Raw genomic sequence first — 20,846 nt, 5'->3', positions numbered from 1 at the left:
TCAGAAAATAAAATACAAGCTGAATAGTCAAGACCTTGTTGATGATCCAAACTCTGTCAAGGATCTTGGAGTACTCCTCTCTAAAGACCTAAGTGCTAGAGCCCACTGTAACTACATAGCCAAAAAGGCGTTAAGAGTTGTTAACCTAATCCTACGTAGCTTTTTCTCTGATAATATCACACTACTAACGAGAGCATACAAAACATTTGTTAGACCAATACTCGAATACAGCTCATCAGTCTGGAACCCACATTACATTTCTGATATTAACACAGTTGAGAAAGTCCAGAAATATTTCACAAGAAGAGTTCTCCACTCCTCTAATCGTTGCAGAATACCTTATGCCACCAGACTTGAAATTCTAGACATAGAAAACACCTCCTTTGGTCTGATCTAAGTATAGTATATAAAATCATACATTGCAGTGTCCTACCTGTCAATGAATACTTCAGCTTCAACCATAACAATACAAGAGCACACAATAGATACAAACTCAAGGTAAACCGCACCAAACTTGATTGCAGGAAATACGACTTCAGTAACAGAATAGTCAATGTTTGGAATACTCTACCTGACTTTGTGGTTTCTTCCCCAAACCCCAAAAACTTTAACCTTAGACTGTCTACTATTGACTTCACCCTTTTCCTAAGAGGTCTGTAGGGGGCGTGCATAAGTGCAACAACGTGTCTACCGTCCCTGTCCTATTGTTTCTTTTTTCTTTTTCTTTTTTCTTTTTCTTATATGTATCCATTTCATGTATCCATAACTATGTTTATACTTATACCTGTTATCTTATAATTGCTTGACAAAATAAATAAACAAACAAATAAATAAATAAGTAAGTAAGTAAGTAAACAAAACCACCTCACAACCATTCCCTTTGTAGCTAGAAGCTCTGCTTGCACATTCATGTGGTGCTTCCTTTTACTCATTCTGAAACACTTTCTAGAAATCTTATGTGATCTCTGACCTATCCTGAATCCTCATTCCAACATTTTCAGCTCTCCTTTTTTCCAGCCCAACGTCTTTTTCTATGTGACATTTAGTACCATGGGATGTATGTCTTGATTCATCAGGACATCAATGACTGAAAATGCATTGTTCATCATGCTGAATCAGCTGAGCATTAACATTGATTAAAGTTTGTGTGTACCTGTGCGTCTGTATCTATCTATCTTTGTAGGTTGTACAAACCCAGTCTATTTAGCTAATGTTTGGTTCATCTTATAAGAAGCCAGAAAATAAATTAATTCAGTAACCAAATTAAGTATGTTGTGTGAGCACAGCCATACTCTTTTTTCCAGTTCAACTCTTTTTTTGTTTCTGTTCTGGTAGAAAAGGCTGACCAGAAAATGGCATACAGTAATAGATTGCTAAAAACTGCCATCCGTGCTGGAGCAGAATTTATTTTAGCAGGTACTGCAAATCCATTGTCAGATCAGGTCACCAAGCTCTCTAATCTGTGCAGCAGATAATTCTTAACTATTTTTTTCCAGCATTGTTCCCTTCAGCCCAATGTCTAAGAAATTACATTAAAGATGCTTGATTCTTCCTACCTAAAGCCCTAAAGTCAAAACAGAATAAACCTTGTATTGGTCTTGGAATACAGAACAAGGTTGTGTAACCACACAAGTCTTCAAAGTGGGGAAGTTTTTAATCAGAAATTCTCTTGATTCAGAAAACAGTAAACACGATCTCTGGTTATAAAGCAAGCACATTAGAAAAAGGGGAAAGGGGGAAAGGCCACTACATTTATCAAATTTCAAAAATAAAGTAAGTTCAACTAAACCTAAACACATTATTACTTATTTTTTATTTATGTATTAAATTTTTATACCGTCCATCTCCTCTGAAATGTAGATAAGCATCCTATAGTTGGCAACCACTAGTGGGAGTAAAATCTGCAGGATTTTCCTTTCCTTTTCCTTTTCCTTTTCCTTTTCCTTCCTCTCCTCGCTTCTCTTATTTCCTTTCCTTTCCCCTTTCCTTTCTTTTCCTTTGCCAGCCAGCAAACAAAAAGTACCTAATGACTGGTTTAGAAGACATAGGTTGCATTCATATGAACTTCTCCAACCCACTTTCTTTCATCATGGAATATATTGAACCATAAGCTAATAGGCTTCACACAGCATGCTAAAATATAGAGAACTTAGCAAGCTAAGTTTAGCATGTTATAGAGATGCATCTGCTTGGTCCTTAACTAATCTGCTTAAGAATGTTCTAGGAACACAACCAGAGGCTTTGGGTTAGAGAGCAATTAAGAGAGAGCCTGTAAACTTGACCATATTATATAAAACCTGGCATTATTCCCATGTAAAGTTTGATGAATAATGTAGTACTGTATTATACATTAAGAATAATGTATTATGAGTTTGGCAAAACAATTCTCAGAAACTCGTGTGATATATCAGCAGCCAGACAGACACATGTCCTTGGATAGTCTTTTGAGGCTAAATCCTGTTTTCTATTGGAAGAAGTGACAAAGAGTATCTCAAGGGAAACTTTTATGTAAGCTGAAATTCTCTTTTCAGGGTCTGAAATAGTATCTGAGGTACTCTTTTAGGGCAATTTACAAGAAGAAGGAGAGGAGGAAGAGGAGGAGGAGGAAGAGGAGGAAGAAGAAACAACAAATTGCTTTGCCAATCAGAAAGGTCATCTTAAAAGTTAAGATTGATATATGGCTATCACCAAAATCTGGGTATTTTGGGTTGTGTGTGTGTGAAATGCCAATTATTGCCCTGAAATCCCATAGTAAGCAGGTACAAAGAAAATATTCCCAGAGAAAGCCAATGCCCTAAACTCAGGAGTTCAGAGGCAGGCTGTTTCTGAATATGAACATACTTTGTCCATTTAACTAAATAATAAATAAATAAATAAATTTTGATAGTTCTTTCTCTTAACCCATTCATTCAGTTTACAAAGTTGAAAGCAAAGAATTTCATGCTAACAACTTTATTATTAAACAAAGTTTTGTGTAACTGTATTTATGGTCTGCACAGTCTGCAAATTTGTTACATATTGCATTTTTTTTCCTGTACATTTCCATTAGGCTGGAGATTCTCCACTGTCAATGCTAGTGTCTCTCAACCTTAGCAACTTGAAGATGCGTGAACTGGCTGGGGAATCTTGGGAGTTGAAGTCCACAGCCAAGGTTGAGAAACACTGGCCTATGTTGTCTATGCTGTAATAGCATTAGAGGTCAGAGATCTATATTATTTAGAAACATTGAACATAATTGTTACTCTAATCCAGCACAAAATGTTATGTTCTGCCTTCTCTTTTTTTTCCTGTTGAGCAGTTATGGATGCCCTTACATTCTGAGATTATAGTGTTGTTGTCTCGAGGGGAATGAGAAACATGTCCCTTCTCTATCTCTCTGTCCAGTGCTGCATTATCTATTGTACAGGAAAGGCATTCTGTTCAGGGTCTGCAAAACTCCCCAAATCCAGAAGTTTTAATCTATCCCTGTTCTCAGCAGCTATTATGAAGGAAAAACTTTGAAGACATATTTTCCCAGATTGAATCCCAACATTTGTAACGATGAGCCTTAATCACTCCTCTTTGCTTAACAAAATGAAGACTTGGATGTGAAGCTCTACCACTATAAAAGAAATATGAGGAAAATGCAGGGGTAGAGGGTGGGGTGAGAACTCTTTTTGTAATCTCACCAAGAGAAATCCTGCCATGGGTCAAGCTCTTCAACTCCCAGCATAATAGCCCAATTGTTTCTGCCTGAAGATTAAGAAGGAAAGCTGCCTGGCAGTAGTTTCCCACCAAAGTTGCTGCAGATTTCTGTTGGATTTTTATAGAGCAGAAATGTCTAAGGAAAACCTTGTGCTGACACAAGCTGAGCTTTGGGGTAGGTATTATTGTTGAAAAATATTATCTGGATTCAGATATCACACTAAGCTATAATGGAGTTGGCCTGATTTTGGTTCAGCATGGAATTTGAATCTAGAAATTTGCTATGATTGTTGGATGGAAAGTGTGAACCCAGACAATTGTGGCAAGTTCAGTAAATCAAATTTAACCTGTGACGTGGCATAATTTGTGAACTCAGCCAATGCAAGTTTAAGGATGGGGAGGGCTGTCAGGAAAGGGGAGCTGGATATGTTGGTAATCTATACCAGTGGTCCCCAACCTTTTTTGTGCCAGGGACCAGTTTCACGCAGAAACACTTTTTCAAGGACCGGGGGGGGGGGAGTCCGAGTTTGGTGGTTTGCTTGCAGACGTTTCATTATCTGACTAGGTAACATCTGATGTTGTTACCTAGTCGGGTAATAAAATGTCTGCCAGCAAACCACCAAGTTCAGGGAACGCCAATGCCTCCTCATTGCAACCCTGAGCAACAGATAGTCCCTGCAGGACGGCTGAGAAGCCTCGCCTCTCGGCCTTGCCTTCATCAGCCCCATCCCTCAGGTGTCTCCCTCCCTCCCTCAGCCTCATCCCTCAGGTGTCTGCCTCGTTCCTCTCTCAGTCGCTCTCTCGCTCCTCCACCAGCCCAGGAAGAAACTGCTTTAAAGAAGCCTGCAGGGTGGCTTTTCCTGTCGGCGCAGCTCTTCCGAAGCGCCCGTTCACCCCCACCCGCGCCCCGGTTCAATCCAGTGCTCCGTTCTGCCTGCCTGCCTTCATTTCTGGTGGTTTGGACGCAGCTCTCGCGCCCATTCACCCCGCCCCGCTGCCCCGCTGCGTTCAATCAGTGCTCCGTTCTGCCTGCCTGCTGCTGCCTTGGTTTCTGGTAGTTTCGGAGCAGCTTCGCTGAAAAAGAGGCGAATAGTTATTATTCTCAGCGAAGCTGCTCCGAAACTACCAGAAACTAAGCCAGGCAGGCAGGCAGGCAGAACGGAGCACTGGATTGAACCGCAGCGGGCGGGCGGGTGGGGGTGAACGGGCGCTCGGGAGCTGCGCCGACAGGAAAAGCCACCACCCCCGCTTCTTTGAAGCAGTTTCTTCCTGGGCTGGTGGAGGAGCGAGAGAGCGACTGAGAGAGGAACGAGGCGGGAGGAAACCGAAGCCACTGAGCCGGAGAGCAGGACAGGCTTTGGTTGCTTCCTCCTCCCCTTCTTTCATTTGTGTCCTTGATCCCTGATCCCAGCAGCATTCACCGAAGGCGAAGAAAGCCGCCATTTTTTAAAAAAATTTTCTTTGCGGCCCGGTACAGAGTGCTTCACGGACCGGTACCGGTCCGCGCCCGGTGGTTGGGGACCCCTGATCTATACCATTTCCCTTGCAGTTCTCCACTTCTGATCTCTTAAACACCTTCTTGGCTTGGGGTATGCAACTAATGTATTCTGAAGTCACCTATTTTGTAGTTTGATTGAACCATGGTCTATTGAATAAGCTACATTTGCAGGATTATATAACACACAGAATTAGAAACAAGTACTGTAAATCACACTGTGGCTAATGTGTGAATCCTGTCACTGGCTTATATTGAATTGTAACATATGGCAGTTGTCAGCTGCCATATTATATTTCAATGAATGAGAATACCATCTGTGAAAGTTACATGGACTTCTGCAAATCAGGGTTGGCCTCAAAGCTGCAGGAGACACAAGGCTGGAAACATGTTTCTTGTTGCAATACTGCTTTAAATGGCTTGACTTAGTTATTTTGATTTTTAAATGTTTGTTGAAGAATGGTGATAATCCTGATGATACTCTTATACTTACCAGATGACACCTCAAAAATTAAGATTGAAGCAGGATATACATTTTGAATTTCATTGTTTTACAGTTCCATTTTTATGCCTTTATCTTTTCCTCCCTTATGAGGCTGCCATCTTCACATCACAGTCTGCTGCTTCCTTTGGTGAGCAAAATTTATCTTCTCGTTCCGTTCTTCACCTTTTCTCAATCCCCTTTCCCTCATGTCTGAATCCCCAGACTATTTTTCGAAGTGGATTATGGGTACTAGTTATAAGATACCTCATTTACTGAAACCCTTATTTTACCATCCAATTTTATCATTTCTGCCACTTTTGTCCTTTTTTTCTTATACTTACTTTCTTTTAATGTTTTCTTTTAATGTTTTCTTTTAATGTTTTCTTTTAATGTTTTCTTTTGATGTTTTCTTTTGATTATTGTTTCATTTTTAAATATTTTTAACAATTTATAAACTGCTTACAGTTTCTGGGTGCCTGGTGGTATACTGTTATTATTATTTTCCCATCATCAATAGCAACTAAAGCTTTGCTATGATTTTTATACAGGTGCAGTTTCCTTATACATGGGCCAGAATAATTTTCCTCTGAACATCCGTGTAAAATGAAAGTAGTGTTGTTTATGCCCTCCTGCAGAGTTATTAATGAACAGTCCAGAACACATCCATTTGCAAATAACAATATGTTTAATTGCATAATGATATATCTACCTACAATAAGTATTAATAAAATAAGTCTAGTTAATAATTTATCGTTCTTCCAGTTCTTTCAGTAGCTCATCAAAATGAGTGATGTACCACTTTGCTTTTTCTTTTACTTGTTTCCGTATAACGTTGCCCCCGAAGCCGATGAAACAGTCCTGGACAAACAGAAAACAGACAAGCTGGGAGTTATTCTTCCTCTCCCCAGAGACCATTTCAGAGTTCACAAGTCATGGACAAATTGGAAATGTGTCCTCATCCTCTGGTAACAACTGAAAAAGCAACACTTAGGAACAGCTAGACTAAACAGTTGTTTATTCGTAGGAGAATTAAATACTTTGGGCATATGGACATTTGAGAAAATAAAGATATTTATTAATAGTCAGGCAAATTCCTCAACCACTTGTGGAATTCCTGCCTTTCTGTCTTAATGCTTCCTGTGGTTAGATAATGTAGGGGGAGAGCTGTGTTAGTCTATACAGTGGTCAAAAATGAGAGGGTGTCAGTTCCAACTAATCAAAGTTATTGAATTGTATGCCTTTTAATAAATGTGTTAGTCAGGAAAGTGCTACCAAATTATTTTGATTTTCTGCTTTTCTTTCTGTATCTTTTATCCTTAGCCACCCTGTACCAGTTCTTTATGTTGTGTTGCCTACTGTTAAAAATTCTTTGGAGGAAATGCTTTTGAAATAACTTATTTTGGCTAGCCTCCCACCATATCTTTCCTACCCAGGAGCCACTGCATTGCCCTCCTCTGTTTGGTCATCCAAAATTCCAAGTCTAAATCCGCTGATCTAATAAAGGAGAATTATTTGCCTTTAAATGTTAAGCCGGTCAACTACCACGACCAGCACAGGGATTTTGCTTCTGAATGCCAAGTCTAAATGTTCTGATTGTTCCATGAGCTATTCATTCTAATTTGCCTCCCCTCCCCCAGAAGATATAAAAGATAATAATTAATAATGAATGGTAATTATTAACCAGGAATGGGAATTAAGCTTGGTTCCTTATGGAGAGGTATGTACCAAAAATGAATTTTTAAAAAGCCTACCCTTTTTCATCTGTGCATGCTTTGTGGGTTCATTTTGTCTAAATGGTGTGTAGATTTTGCATTCTAATATGTAAATTAAGTTGCTTTTGTAATTCTAAGGTTGGGAAAGTGCAGGTAAATCTTTCTGGAGAGAGAAAGTTGAAAGGAAGACAGGTGAATCTGTGTTTTATCAGGAGGCTACATTAGGCCACTTTTATACAGTATATGCTAGGCAAATCTGCTGATTGATTTATAAAGGGTTTATTGCATTTAAACGGGGTCAAAAAGGTTTCCCAAATGTTGGTCAGTCTTGGTCTGTGACACATTGCCTAAATCTCTGTGGAGATAAAAATACAGGAAACTCAGCACAGACTACCCTAGACCAGGGGTGTACCCGGCCCATGGGGTGCTTAGATCTGATCTGCAGGGCTGCCCTGGAAACAGTGAAGGACCAGCCCATGGTGCCTCTGCCAGAGCAGCACATGGCACTCCCGGGCTCCGTATTCAGCCATGACAGTCTCCTGCAGTCCTCTGACACTGAAAACAGAGCCCAGGCGGAGCAGGCATGGCCATCCTGAGCTCCGTTTTCATTGGCAGAGGGCTGCAGGCCATCATGGCTGAAAATGGAGCCTTAACGAGTGATGTGGAGCTTGGCCATGCCCCCTGGCCACACACACCTGGACCCCTGAGGTCAAACACAATCCTGATGCGGCCCTCAATGAAATCGAGTTTGACACCCCTGCCCTAGGCCAACAGGAAGACGGGTAAATAAAAATTTAATTGTGGTTAAAATGTCCATCTTTGATACTCACTGCTGGAGGGCAGGCTTCCATGTCTGTTGCTCCATCGCCAATCATAACTACTTTCTTAAATTGAAACTGTTCTTTCAAGTAACTGATGACTCGTCCTTTACCACCTGACTCAGCTGTTGGCTGTGTCTCATCAAAACCGGCGTATTCTCCTAAATAAATGATACAAAAGGAAATTCTTGACTGGCTGTCCCAAAATACTCGGGAGAATTTCAAAGATGTTAGAAGTCTGAGAAAGGGAAAAAATGTCCTTAGAGAATGAGGGAAGTTCTAATTATCGGAATTCCAATACAAAAGATTTCAAATCTGGGAAATCCATTTTCTGGTTAATAATTTAGCTTTTATTCGCATGTTGGATTTATATCTTACCTTTTCATTCAGAAGACCAGAGTGGTGTACATAACACCACAATAAGAAGTTGGAATGAGGGTGGCCCACAGTCACCCAGGAAGATTTTAGGGCTGAAGTGGTCTAGAATCTGTGTCTCCCCAGTGCCAGTCTGACCTCTTAATCATTATGCCATCTTGATTCTGTTCTTAATAATCTGTTTTAATAATCTTTGTACATGAATTTGGCTATTTTCCTCTGAAGATGAAGGGACTTTTACTTACATGCTCAAGGGCTCAAATGTCTATTATTAGGCCATTAATTTCAAAATTAATCCTGAAAATAGAAACTAGTCCCAAACACATTTGTATCTTATTCCATAATTTTAAGTTTGGGGGAAGTTACCATTTGCCACTTTTTCTCCATATGCAGGCTTTCCACCCTTATGTACAAGCAAAAAGGGTAGAAACAGACAGTGGAAAAATTCTGATCTTTCACACTTACTTCTCCCCTCCCCCGCCTGGCAATACAGAGTGATTATTAATCTAAAGCCAAGTACCACACACTTGAGTGACCCTGTTTATTGCAATGTTTCAAATAAGCTGAGACTGGTTGGAAATTTGTAATATCAGTGGGATATCACTAGCAGGATATCTTAACCTTGAAGTTGCATTTTTTATCAGCTATTGGATAAGAGACCCTGTTGACCGCTCAATAAACAAGCTGATCTCAGCAACACACCCCTTGCTCTTACCATGTGCCAAACCAAAGTGTCAAATCTTAACCCTTGGAAGGAATTACTTGTTTTGCATAACCTGGGCAATTGATGTTTCATAACTGGGAAACTGATTAGAAGGCCTAATTCTTCAAGCGCAACCATTTACTGTCCAAAGATTTCACTTCAACTTGTTTTCCCAGCTGAGGGTCAACTTAAGCAACACTTGGGACTATGATTTAAAAAATGAAGCAATTCAAAATATTCCATGGGGGAACAGGTTTGGAAAGCTCTTTCTACAAGAACTGGCTAAAATCTCTGCAGTTTGGAAGTAGGGAAAATTTAGTAAGGGTCACAGAAGTTTACAGATGATTAGCTATGATATTGGAACAGAACCTCTAAATCTATATACTGCTGAATTCTAGCTGATGGGAAAGCAAAAGATGAAGGCCAGGGACCTGCTGCTTCAAGATAAACTTATGGCTTGTTGGCTTCTTTGGGAAGCAGGAAGAGGGACTAGACCAGTCTTCCCCTTCTATTGCCCTCCAGACTGCAATCCCCAGATTTCTCAGCTACATGATCAGGTTAGACACAGCTGGCCTAATGGACTTTTAGTTCTGCTTTATATTCTAAAAAAGCAAATGGAGCTCATAATTGCCAACCCAGAAATATGAGAAGCTTAAGTGTGCTAAGGTTCTCAGGTGTTTATAACCCCAAAGATCTTTTTTGCAGAGAGCCCAACAAACTAGTTTTACAGTGCACTTTATTTACATTTCTGAAATGTGCCCTTAGTGTGAAAAGTCACTAGAAGATCTGTAAGAAATGTGCAGCAAACCTTGACTCCCTGTATGAATTGGCAATGAGACTTGTCAGTTGGCTTGTTAAGGCCAAATGGAGGTTTAGCTACCTCAGAAAAGGTCCTCTGTGCATAGAGTGCATAGGCGTTAATTTGAATTATGTGTGAGAAATGAGTAGCCACTTTCTTCATGCATGGATGAAAATGGCCTGATCTACCAGTGAGGAAGTGCTAAAATATAGGTATGACACATATTTTGGGTTTTGAGTCTGTATTGCCTTCTTGGGTATGCCATAAAATACTGCAGCCTTTAGTCTGAAACAGGTTCCCACTTCTAATCTGAATTTACAGTTTGCAAGTTTATTATTTTTCAATGGAAATGTACGTATCACGTGGCCATACAGTAATGTATTAGAATGCCATGATTTTCCTGAGTTCAAAACCCAGAAAGTTCAAGTCAGAAAGTCATTTAAAAAGCCTTTCTGCTCATGAGAGGCAATATGGTCCAGCGGTTAACATATGGAAGTAAGAGTGGGGGAACCCAGATTCTAGTTCATTCTCTGTTTTAGAAGCTCCCTGGGTGATTTGGCCAGTTTTGCTTTCTCAAAGCAACTAACTTCACAAGCTGGTTGTTGGGGAGAAAAATAAGCCCTATGCTTAGAACTACAAACAAATACCTACTAAATGTAAATTTCAACAATGAAGGAAGAAATTATTTAGTCTTGTATGGAATAAATTTTCACATTGATTACCATAGCTTGCCTTCAAGTAATTCTTATATATTTCATTTTTTTTTAAAGCAACAGACTTTGAACAGTTTTGATCCTTCTTTGCTACAGCATTGAGATGTTATGTAATTCTGTTTCAGCTAACACATCATGGAGATATTATTATTATCTTTGGTCCCTATTAAGTCAACAACCTTATCAGTTCTAAGTTCAATCATATGAAAAATTTTACCATTAAAGTAGAACTTCAATCTGTTGGCATAGATATTTGCTGTTGGAATGTTTAATTGTGAGGCGACATGTTCGACAATGCTCTGAAACCCTCCAGAAATTAAGAAAACTTGGACACCACGCTGGTGGAGCCGGTTGACGAGTTCTCTTTAAAGGAAAAAAAAATAGAGGCCATAAAGTCAGGGAAAGGAACAAATATATTCAAACAAGTTGCTTTTGTTTGCTATCTGCATTATTATCATTTATATAATAGACACAAAACGTGCAAGAGAGGTCCAAAGAGATCTTGAGGCTCACAAAGCCAAATAAACTTTAAATAAATGAAAGGTACATTGGGCACAGAGAAATAAGGGTTCTTCAGAGATCTTCCTCCAGAATAACCTTCTCTAATGCTTTTCCTATACACTGCATAATCCTCAACTAGTATGAAAAAGATTATAATTATTGGTGAACTGTGAAACTGAAAACTAAGGCATCTGGAATGAATGAAATATATGAGAAGACTATGATCGTGTTTTGCCAAGTATCAGGGCAATCTGTTTGGATCCTGAGACAAAGAGTACTCCTAGGAATAAAGAGATTTTAAGTGTTATCATTAATTTAAAACAAGATGATACCCAAACTTCCTACAAGCTCCTTAATAATGACAGCAGAGTTACTCTCAAAATTTACTGATGTCAGGAGGGAAGGCTGAGTCAACCTTGAGCCCTGTCGGAATCAAAGTTCAGGCTATGGACAGAGTTTGCTTGAAATACTGCCCTTTAATCACCACCAGGGCAATAATTCCAAGGTTTTTATCAAAATCTGGCACTATGATTTCTTGGCCCTGTTTTTATGGTCATGAGACAGACCTTGACTGGTTAGCACATGACTCTTGGATGGGAACTAAACGTCCTGATTTTCACAGCTTTGCAGTTATGTGGAGATTCCCCTCCCCTTTTCCTTTTTTTGAGTAGACAAGAGTAAAAAGAAAAATACAAGCAGGTTAGCTCAGAATGAGCGCTAAACTTCTTAATATGAAGGAGAAATAAAAATATGTTACTAAACTCCTCAAATAGCCAAGTCTGGGCATAGCAAAAACTTGTTTTCATAAAAGAACTGCCATTTTAATCCAGTACACGGGACAAAAATAATGTCTTCACAGTTCTGTGAAAGAATAAGGGTCAGAGCCACCAGTTAGGGGAGATTGTTCCAGAGGACAGGAGCAGCAACAGGGCAGGCATGTCTTCTAGGTCCCATTAGACGACTGCTTCAAACTAAGGACTGTCTATCTTGATGTATACTTGTGGGACTGTCAGAAATAACAGGAAGTAGATGGTCCTGAAAATAACAGCCCTGTTCTATACAGGGATTTATAGATGATAACTAACTTCTGAATCACACCTAGAAGCCTATCAGGAGCTGATGCAATGCACAGAACGCAGTAGTGGTTTTACATGGACATACTAATATGCCTGCACTACTGCACTCTGGATCAATTGCAGCAACTGGGCAGTCATTTGTAGAGAATACTGCATAAATCTAACAGGGAAATGACTAAGGCATGAATGACAATGAACAGGACCTCCTGATCTAAAAATGGGGGCAATTTATGCACAAGATAAAGTAGTGCAAAGACCTTCCTGGACGTGGTTGTCACCTGTTATCCACAGGAGCTGTGAGTCCAGGAGGAACCCAAACTGTTCACCAGCTTTGAGTCAGGGAATGCAGTTGTGCCCACAACCAAGGATGAAAATCCCCAGATCAGAATCCAAATTCCACTTCATAGCTTGAAAACAAGCAGATAAAGCAAAGTTTGGCTGCAGTTTGAGTACAATAAAAAATAGTGTTATTGCAATGGATTTTAATCTCAACCTGCAAAGGGCAAGACAAAGGAGGGGGAGCCAAGATAATCTTGCCTGAATTCAGGAGCAGCTTGTATGCTTTGATGGATTACCTTAATAAATTGGGGGGGGGGGGGGGGAGAATCTAACTCAAAGGTCCAAGTCCCAGTCCAGCGTTATTGTACTATGTCTTTCCTAAAATCCTAGGGACACACAGCAAGTACCTACGACAATCTCCAAGGGAAAAATACATCTTGGAAACACTGCACAACATAACTATTCCTAATATTTCTTACCTTATTCCTGGCGTTAACTGGGGTGGATGCTCTGATATTAATTTCTGTACTTGTTCGTAGGAAGGTCGTATGAGGCCCAGTCGTGCAGTTAAAGCTGCCTTGAATGTTACTGAACCTCCCATTGCTCTGCGAGTCCTAAATTAGGAGTCAAAGAAATTCATTTCAGACTTTTAAGGAAAGCAGAAAGATCTCGTGAGAAGTTTCAATATGCGAATCTGAGATACTGGAGATAATATACTGGAGATTATACTGGAGATAATAACAAACTTCAATGTATTGCGAAAACCCACTGAAAATTTATTCTGTGATCTAAGAATATAAGGGCTCATATTGTTTCGGGCAGTTCATTCCTCATGTTTATGGAATCCATAAAGAATCCATATAGCCCTTTTCAAGTGCTGTTCAAAGCTGGAACCTGGTGTTCATGAATGCTAAGTTTTATTTATTAATTATTTACTTTTAAGACACTTTGAGACTCTGAGTGGCTTACAAAAACTAAAAACCCAATATAAAAGAATAAAAAACAATAAACCTCCATCTTGCTTCCCTCTGGCAACAGCACATGCAAAAGAATCGATTGATGGGCTCCATTCCATTCTGGGTTCCCCAGGCCCATGGGCAAAACCAGGACATCAGGGCCTTACAAAAAGTTGTTGCTTGTTTCTGGGCCAAATAACAATTTGGATGAATAAATTTCTGTGAATGTTGCCTCAATCCCAATCACCTGCAGCTGCTATTTCAGTGTTACAAAAGACACATATGGCATTTCTAGTATGATCCTTAAGTGTTTTTTTTAAAAGGAATTAAAAGTTCTTATGGTTATGCAACATAATTGTGCATAAATATCTGGTAAATGCCCTGTGTTCTTGTACCACAACTGTGTTAAATAGTTTCTCAATTACACCCAGTGCAGTCTGGCATTTCTCTATCATTTAAAAAAAAAACACCAGAAACTTGCACAGCTGGTTTAACTAGAAGTAGGAAGAGGACAGTGAAAAAATACATAAGTACTGGAGATAATAACAACTGTGCAGCTGTGGTCAGCAACTTTTTGGACAGACATGACCAGTTACAGGAACTTTTCACATCCATTGTCAATTCACACTGGCTTGGGCAAGCAGAAGATCCAACAGAGTCTCTCAGCGTTTAGACTTGGTCCTGAAGATGCCAGATACTGACCAAACATAGCTATTTTGTAAAGATACTTTACAACATAGCTATTCTAAAAGTTTACCATAGATACATTTCTAAACTGTACCATAAAGTTGTGCCAGAGATACTCAAAAATTCCCATGGAATTATGAAACAAATCTTACAGGAAGCTTAATCAAATCTGTCATGATTAACTATATATTATCACAAAAGTTTCAAATTTACACAGACACTGAATGTTATACTCAAGGTATGAGATATAAGGGCCTCGGACTGATAATAAAATTATACAAGCTTTTTTTTCATCACAGAACCACCCCATTGTCTTTTCATCTTAGCACATACAGATGCTGATAATTATTCAGTGCATTATTCAGTGAAATGCCAAAGCAAGCAAAAGCACAGGCAAACTTTGGAGTCACTTTGTAAGTCATATTGAAGAGATGCAAAAGACAAAGCTTGCTGCATTACTAAAGATTTAAGATACTAGAGAAAAAAGTTAGCAGTGTTCTGATTGTGCCATGAAGCAGCTTCCAATGAAATAATAGATGAACTCAAAATGAGTATATGTTGTCATAGCAATACATTTAAAGCAGTGGTTTGATCTGGTCAAAGAGAAGCAATATTACTTGTTTAATTCCCCTGCCTTCCATCTTCTTGATTTCATCATATGTGATCTGTTTCAAAGCTGACTACAAAACTGGTTTCTCAGACTAGAAATAGTGCTGATCTATATATGCTTGTTAGATGCTTGCTTACAATTATCTACTCAAGGAGCTTCATTAGAGCAGTGGTCCCCAACCTTCTTTGTACCAGGGACCGGTTTCAAGCAGAAACATTTTTTCAAGGACCGGGGGGAGAGAATCGAGTTTGGTAGTTTGCTTGCAGACGTTTCATTACCTGACTAGGTAACATCTAATGTTGTTACCTAGTCGGGTAATAAAACGTCTGCCAGCAAACCACCAAGTTCAGGGAGCGCCTCGGCCCTGCCTCCCTCAGCCCCATCCCTCAGGTGTCTCCCTCCTCCCTCCCTCAGGTGTCTGCCTCTTTCCTCTCTCAGTCACTCTATCGCTCCTACAGCAGCCCAGGAAGAAACTGCTTCAAAGAAGCCGGGGGGGGGTGGGGTGGCTTTCCTGTCGCCACAGCTTCCGGCGCCCGTTTCACCCCACACCGCCCGCCCGCCCGCCCGCTCGCAGTTCAATCCACAGTGCTCCGTTCTACCTGCCTGCCTGCCTGCCTTCTTCGTTTCGGAGCAGCTTCGGCTGATAAAAAGAGGCGAATAGTTATTATTCTCAGCGAAGCTGCTCCCAAACAACCAGACAGGCAGGCAGGCAGAACGGAGCACTGTGGGATTGAACTGCGAGCGGGCGGGCGGGTGGGGTGGGGTGAAACGGGCGCTCGGGAAGCTGCGGCGACAGGAAAAGCCACCCCCACCGGCTTCTTTGAAGCAGTTTCTTCCTGGGCTGGTGGAGGAGCGAGAAAGCGACTGAGAGAGCTGAGCCAGAGAGCAGGACAGGCTTCGGTTGCTTCCTCCCTCCCTTCTTTCATTTGTGTCCTTGATCCCCGATCCCAGCAGCATTCACCGAAGGCGAAGAAAGCCGCCATTTTTTTATTTTATTTTTCTTTGCGGCCCGGTAAAGAGTGCTCCACGGCCCGGTACCGGTCCGCGGCCCGGTGGTTGGGGACCCCTGCATTAGAGGACTCAGTACATGACCTGACCAAGATCTGATAAAGCTAAGCAACTCTCATCCAGGGCTTTAGATGGGCAACCAAATCCAAACATTAAACCTATAAATTTAATGTATTTAATAAATTTTAAATAAAAATATATGGAATATAGCCTTCATAAACAGAATATTCCCTAGTTAGTTTTCTCAGAGTCTTCTAATATTTGCTCAAAATGCTCTGATATCCTCTACATCAGAAACAGGATAGCTGAAGAGGATCCATTCCTACGAGTATGCATTAAGGCAACTAATGCTATTACCTCATAGTAATGATGTTGGCTTGTACGTTTATTTAAAATGTCCTTAAAAATGGCTCATCTTAATACATTATTATTTACGTTTCTGTCATACACCCACATTCATCTGTGGCTATTGATCATCTGAAAGTGAGGGCTTAAGTGTGGAGAGAAACACCCAATTATCTTTCTGTTGATAAGAGCTTCCTTGGAAGTCACCACTGCATACAGCCTGGTATCTTTGGACTTCTAGGTCAAATACACCGCTGAACACCCAACCTTTTGGAAGAACAAATCTCCATATCTGTCCCCAAAGATGCTTTTTGAAAAGGCAACTGGACTTTCTTTGCTTTTCCTTGATGTTTTACTTCTCATCCAAGAAGCTTCTTCAGCTCTGACTTCTCTGGCTTTTTGGATGAGAAGCAAAATGTCTTCAAGGAAAAACAAAGAAAGTCCAGTTGCCTTTTGAAAAAGCACCTTTGGGACAACCATGACCTGGATGATTGAAGATCTCCATAGACAAAACTCAATGTCTGCTCTCTATTCCCAGAAGCATCAAGCAAGCAAGCCACGACCATACTTACATTTCCGCCACCGCATCACCAACACCACAAAATTTTGCCAGTTCATCGATGCCCTCTTCTTTAATGACTGTGCTGTCCACATCAAAGCAAACTGCATCAGCACTGAGGAAGATTTCCTTCATCTCCATGATAGAAGACATCTTTTTGGGAACCTTCCTGTTATGTGAAAGATAGATGAGGTCATTCTGGATGTTGCCTGCCTGTGCCCTCAGTTGGGCCATCTTAGAAGCAGATCTGTGGCTGAAAGCCCTGTGTTGAGAGGGGACAGCTAATGCCACAGCTCCTTTTTAAGCAAGAGCAGGGGGTGGAGGAGGGGGGCAGAGGAAGCTGCTGATTTGCTGGCTTCAGGGGCCGCAGAGAAATGGGCAGACAATCAAGGTTGCCCTCCCTGCTGAGTTAACCATTCCTGAAACTTTCACTGACACAGTCCATCTGAGGTATGGCACACATTTACTACAGAGAAGGATTTTTCCTCCAGGAGTGGTCATCTATCTTACTCTTTACTACCCCAAAATTCCACAAATTGAATTTTACTTCTTGAATAAAAATAACCACCGTTGGTGATACTTTTTATTGAACTATACCCTCCATTTATACAATCTTGATCCCTCTCAAAAGCACCGTCAACTGTACTCAGAATTCTTGACAAAAATACAGCGGAACACTAAAAGAATTGGATTGAAGGCAAAGTAAATAATCGTTTTTTTAAATCCCAGGGAATGAAACAAGATTCTTAAAGTGTAACCAAAGAACAAGAGGAAAATTAAAAGGAGGTATTAAAGTATATAATTGTTGGGAAGGGGAAGAATCAGCACCATGAGGAAAAAACAAGACTTTGTCATCAGCAACTGTAATGGGGCATTTCTATATATATATATATATATAATAATAATAATAATAATAATAAATGATTGCATCAAGAAGATCCATTCAGTCAGAAGAATAGGAACTATACAAGATCTTAGAGGATTTTCTGTTTCACACCTCTCTCATTTTTGGATCTACTCTGAAAGCCCTGGTCATTAGTGCATTGAATTGTAGCAAAGAACTTGGGTAGCCCATGGGTGGGAGCAAAATTATACAGGAAAATCTAATTTTTTTCTGTCATGATCCAAATTTTTGCAGTTGAGATAGTATATGCTACTCTTACTTCTTCCAAAAAGTCATGTGAATTCCAGAATAAGTTGCTCAAGGAGCCAATCCAAACAGCTTGTTTAATGTGTTTTGCTCCAATATGGAAAGTGGTACAAAGTATAAATCTGATTCCCCTCTTAGCTAACTTCCACAGATGTAGTGAGGGTTTCCTAGATGAAAAGAAAATGAGAACTTTTCATCAGATAAGATGGTTAAGTAAAAAAAGTTTAAAAACAAACCCTGGACTGATTTTGGAATTTTCTCTTGGTTTCATTGTTGGATGAAGAATGAACGAACTTCCAATTACATTATCTCATATTTATGAAAAATTGCCCTGTCCCCTTTCTCCGAATCATGAATTATTATTTCCTATGTGCTTTTTAAGACTATCCTGGTTGAGGCAACCAGATGTCTGATCATTCTGGCTGGACAGCCCAAAGTGTCAATGGAAGGAATAATAGAATAACAGAATTGGAAGGGACCTTGGAGGTCTTGATTCCCAGTTCAAGCAGGAGACCCTATATCATTCTGGACAAATGGCTGTCCAATCTCTCTTAAAAACCTCCAGTGATGGAGTAGCCACATCTTCTGAAGGCATTCCACTGATTAATTATTCTCACTGTCAGGAAATTTCTTCTTAATTCTAGGTTGGATTTCTCTTTGGTCAGTTTCCATCCATTACTTTTTGTCTTGTTCTCAGGTGCTTTGAGAATAGGTTATTCACCTCTTCTTTGTGACAGCCCCTCAAATATTAGAAGTCTGCTATCATGTCATCCTTAGTTCTTCTCTTCATTAGATTAGAGACATATCCAGTTCTTGCAACCATTAAGCATATGTTTTATCCTCTAGCCCTCTAATCATCTTTATTGCTCTTCTCTGTACTCTTTCTAGAGTCTAGAGGAGATGTTGGCAACTGAAGGAGAAATCCTGGCTAGGTCATAGCCTCTGCTGTGTTATCACCATTAATTGACATCAATGTGCCACAAATTGTGCACATAACAAAGCTTACATGAGGAAAAGATGGGGAATACCACTTACAAATCAGGTCAGATCAAAGTTAGATGACCTCATGCATGGACTCAGAGTATGAAGAAGGCTGCATCATCAGGTTCCAACCAGGTAGGAGAACATGAGGAAGTGCTGAAACTTAGCTTGTACCCAAGAATATTTTTAGAGGTTTCCATTGCTTTTTGTTTCACTATGGTCTAATTATATTTTACAATTTAAGCATAGAGTAAGTTTTACATTAGTAAAGGCAATGGCTTAACATAAAAAAACCTACAAATTTTACTCTGACATTAGGGAAACACAGACTATGGGTCCCAGTATATCCTGGTAGGATGTGACAATTAAGACTGTTTGCCTTAAGCTTACGGTTTGGATGTGGTCAGAATCTGAGAAGAGGCAATAAATTATGGTAAAAGGACAGGGTTTGGGAAAGTGTTGAGAAAGCAGAACTACACATTTGCTCACTAGCAGCCTTGACTTGTTGATGGCTTCCAAATTTTTTGTTTGTTTTAAGCCAGAGAAGGCAGAAGAGAGAGCTTTGACTCTGGGGTGGGGTTGGAACACCATGCAACATGACGCATTGTTACACAATGCCATGAAAAAGGCACGTGCTCACAGCTTTGGAGTACATCCAGCTGTTTTTTTCCAGGCAATATGAAAGGATAAACATCCAACCAGAACCCAATCTCATGTCACCTGGCCAACTTTGACAGGGACATCATGCCAAGTTGCACCAAGCTGCCTGCGTCACCCTGTCTCAAAATCATGACGTAATATCTGCTGATCAAAACTGGATTGCAATAGGGACTTTGGGTGATAAAGGAAAACATGTGCCTGCCATGCAATGATATTTTACTGGCCCGTACTGGTATTTGGAGAGAAGCTTTATAAACATACAGCTGACCATTCATGGAAAAAGTAAGCCAACTAGTCAAATTCTTTTTAGCTAAATATATATAAAATGAAAACTCTAGTAAGAATAAACAAAGGCTAGGTCACTTTTTAAAACTTAAAATGTTGAAATTTTGAGAGATTACTAGATTTGACATCCTCACTTGACATCTCCAAAATTCATGTAAGTATACAAAACCACACAAATTCTGGCAATTGTTTAAAATTGTACGTAACTATCTTTAATTTTCAATGTTACAAATTTTATTTAGAGTTGGAGTTCTGTATATCAGAGATGGTATTCAGCAGGTTCTGACCAGTTCTGGAGAACCGGTAGCGGAAATTTTGAGTAGTTCAGAGAACCGGCAAATCCCACCTCTAACTGGAGATTTTACAGTATCCTTCACCTGCCGTGCCCACTGAGCCATGCCCACAGAACTGGTAGTAAAACAATTTGAATCCCACCACTGCTGTAGATGCTATCTTGGCACACAGAGGTGTGCAAAAAAACTGGCATACACAGGTAGGACTTCCCCAGTCTTTTTTTCTCCTTTTTTCAGAGTTTTTGTAAGGTACTGAATGCTGACCTAAAATATGAACATGGTTATTTCTCAGGCCCATTTTTTCTAACCACAATTATGCAGAAATTTCAAAACAGCTTACTGCTGAAATACAGCTGTAGGTGGTTTGCTATGGAAAACCAGTATTACTACCAGTTTTAAGCAGCCAAACAAGATGTCTTTTTATGGACTGCACCAAAGCCTTGTGGATTTGATATATGGACCATAAACCAGAAATGAGAAATTTGCTGATGCCTGGTAGTTGGGTTTTTTTTTCAGCTTCAAAGAGCTACAGTGAATAACAGAAGTGACATAAACAGTTCTGTACCAGTCCATTCCATTTTAATCTGGAAGGGCATGCCTTTGCTCCAATAATGCTTTTCAGACATGATAAATATGCTTCTTGGATGTTAGCAGATGTCCAAGCCAAAGTTTC

General features: G+C 40.0%; 1 protein-coding gene and 1 long non-coding RNA gene across 2 annotated transcripts; one reads left to right on the top strand and one right to left on the bottom strand.

Annotated features, from left to right (window-relative positions):
• The first annotated feature begins 5,736 nt into the window (after nucleotides 1-5,736).
• Nucleotides 5,737-6,518, top strand: LOC148132700 (uncharacterized). Its single transcript, XR_015748256.1, has 2 exons — nucleotides 5,737-5,811; nucleotides 6,212-6,518. It is a non-coding gene; the product is annotated as an uncharacterized LOC148132700 (long non-coding RNA).
• PSPH (phosphoserine phosphatase) lies at nucleotides 6,326-17,078 on the bottom strand. Its single transcript, XM_026671689.2, has 5 exons — nucleotides 16,818-17,078; nucleotides 13,119-13,253; nucleotides 11,001-11,146; nucleotides 8,206-8,354; nucleotides 6,326-6,521 (listed from the first exon to the last, which is right to left on the bottom strand). Exons 1-5 carry the CDS (start codon nucleotides 17,036-17,038, stop codon nucleotides 6,411-6,413), a joined length of 762 nt encoding a protein of 253 aa, XP_026527474.1. The 5' UTR covers nucleotides 17,039-17,078; the 3' UTR covers nucleotides 6,326-6,410.
• Between the last annotated feature and the right edge of the window lie 3,768 nt (nucleotides 17,079-20,846).

The sequence above is a fragment of the Notechis scutatus genome, chromosome 1, assembly GCF_049901735.1.
Source record: "Notechis scutatus isolate UNSWTSFEM ecotype Mainland chromosome 1, rNotScu1.2, whole genome shotgun sequence".
NCBI classification, from domain to species: Eukaryota; Metazoa; Chordata; class Lepidosauria; order Squamata; family Elapidae; genus Notechis; species Notechis scutatus.
Note: the sequence above shows the minus strand (reverse complement) of the source record. Positions and strands in the feature narration are given on the sequence as shown.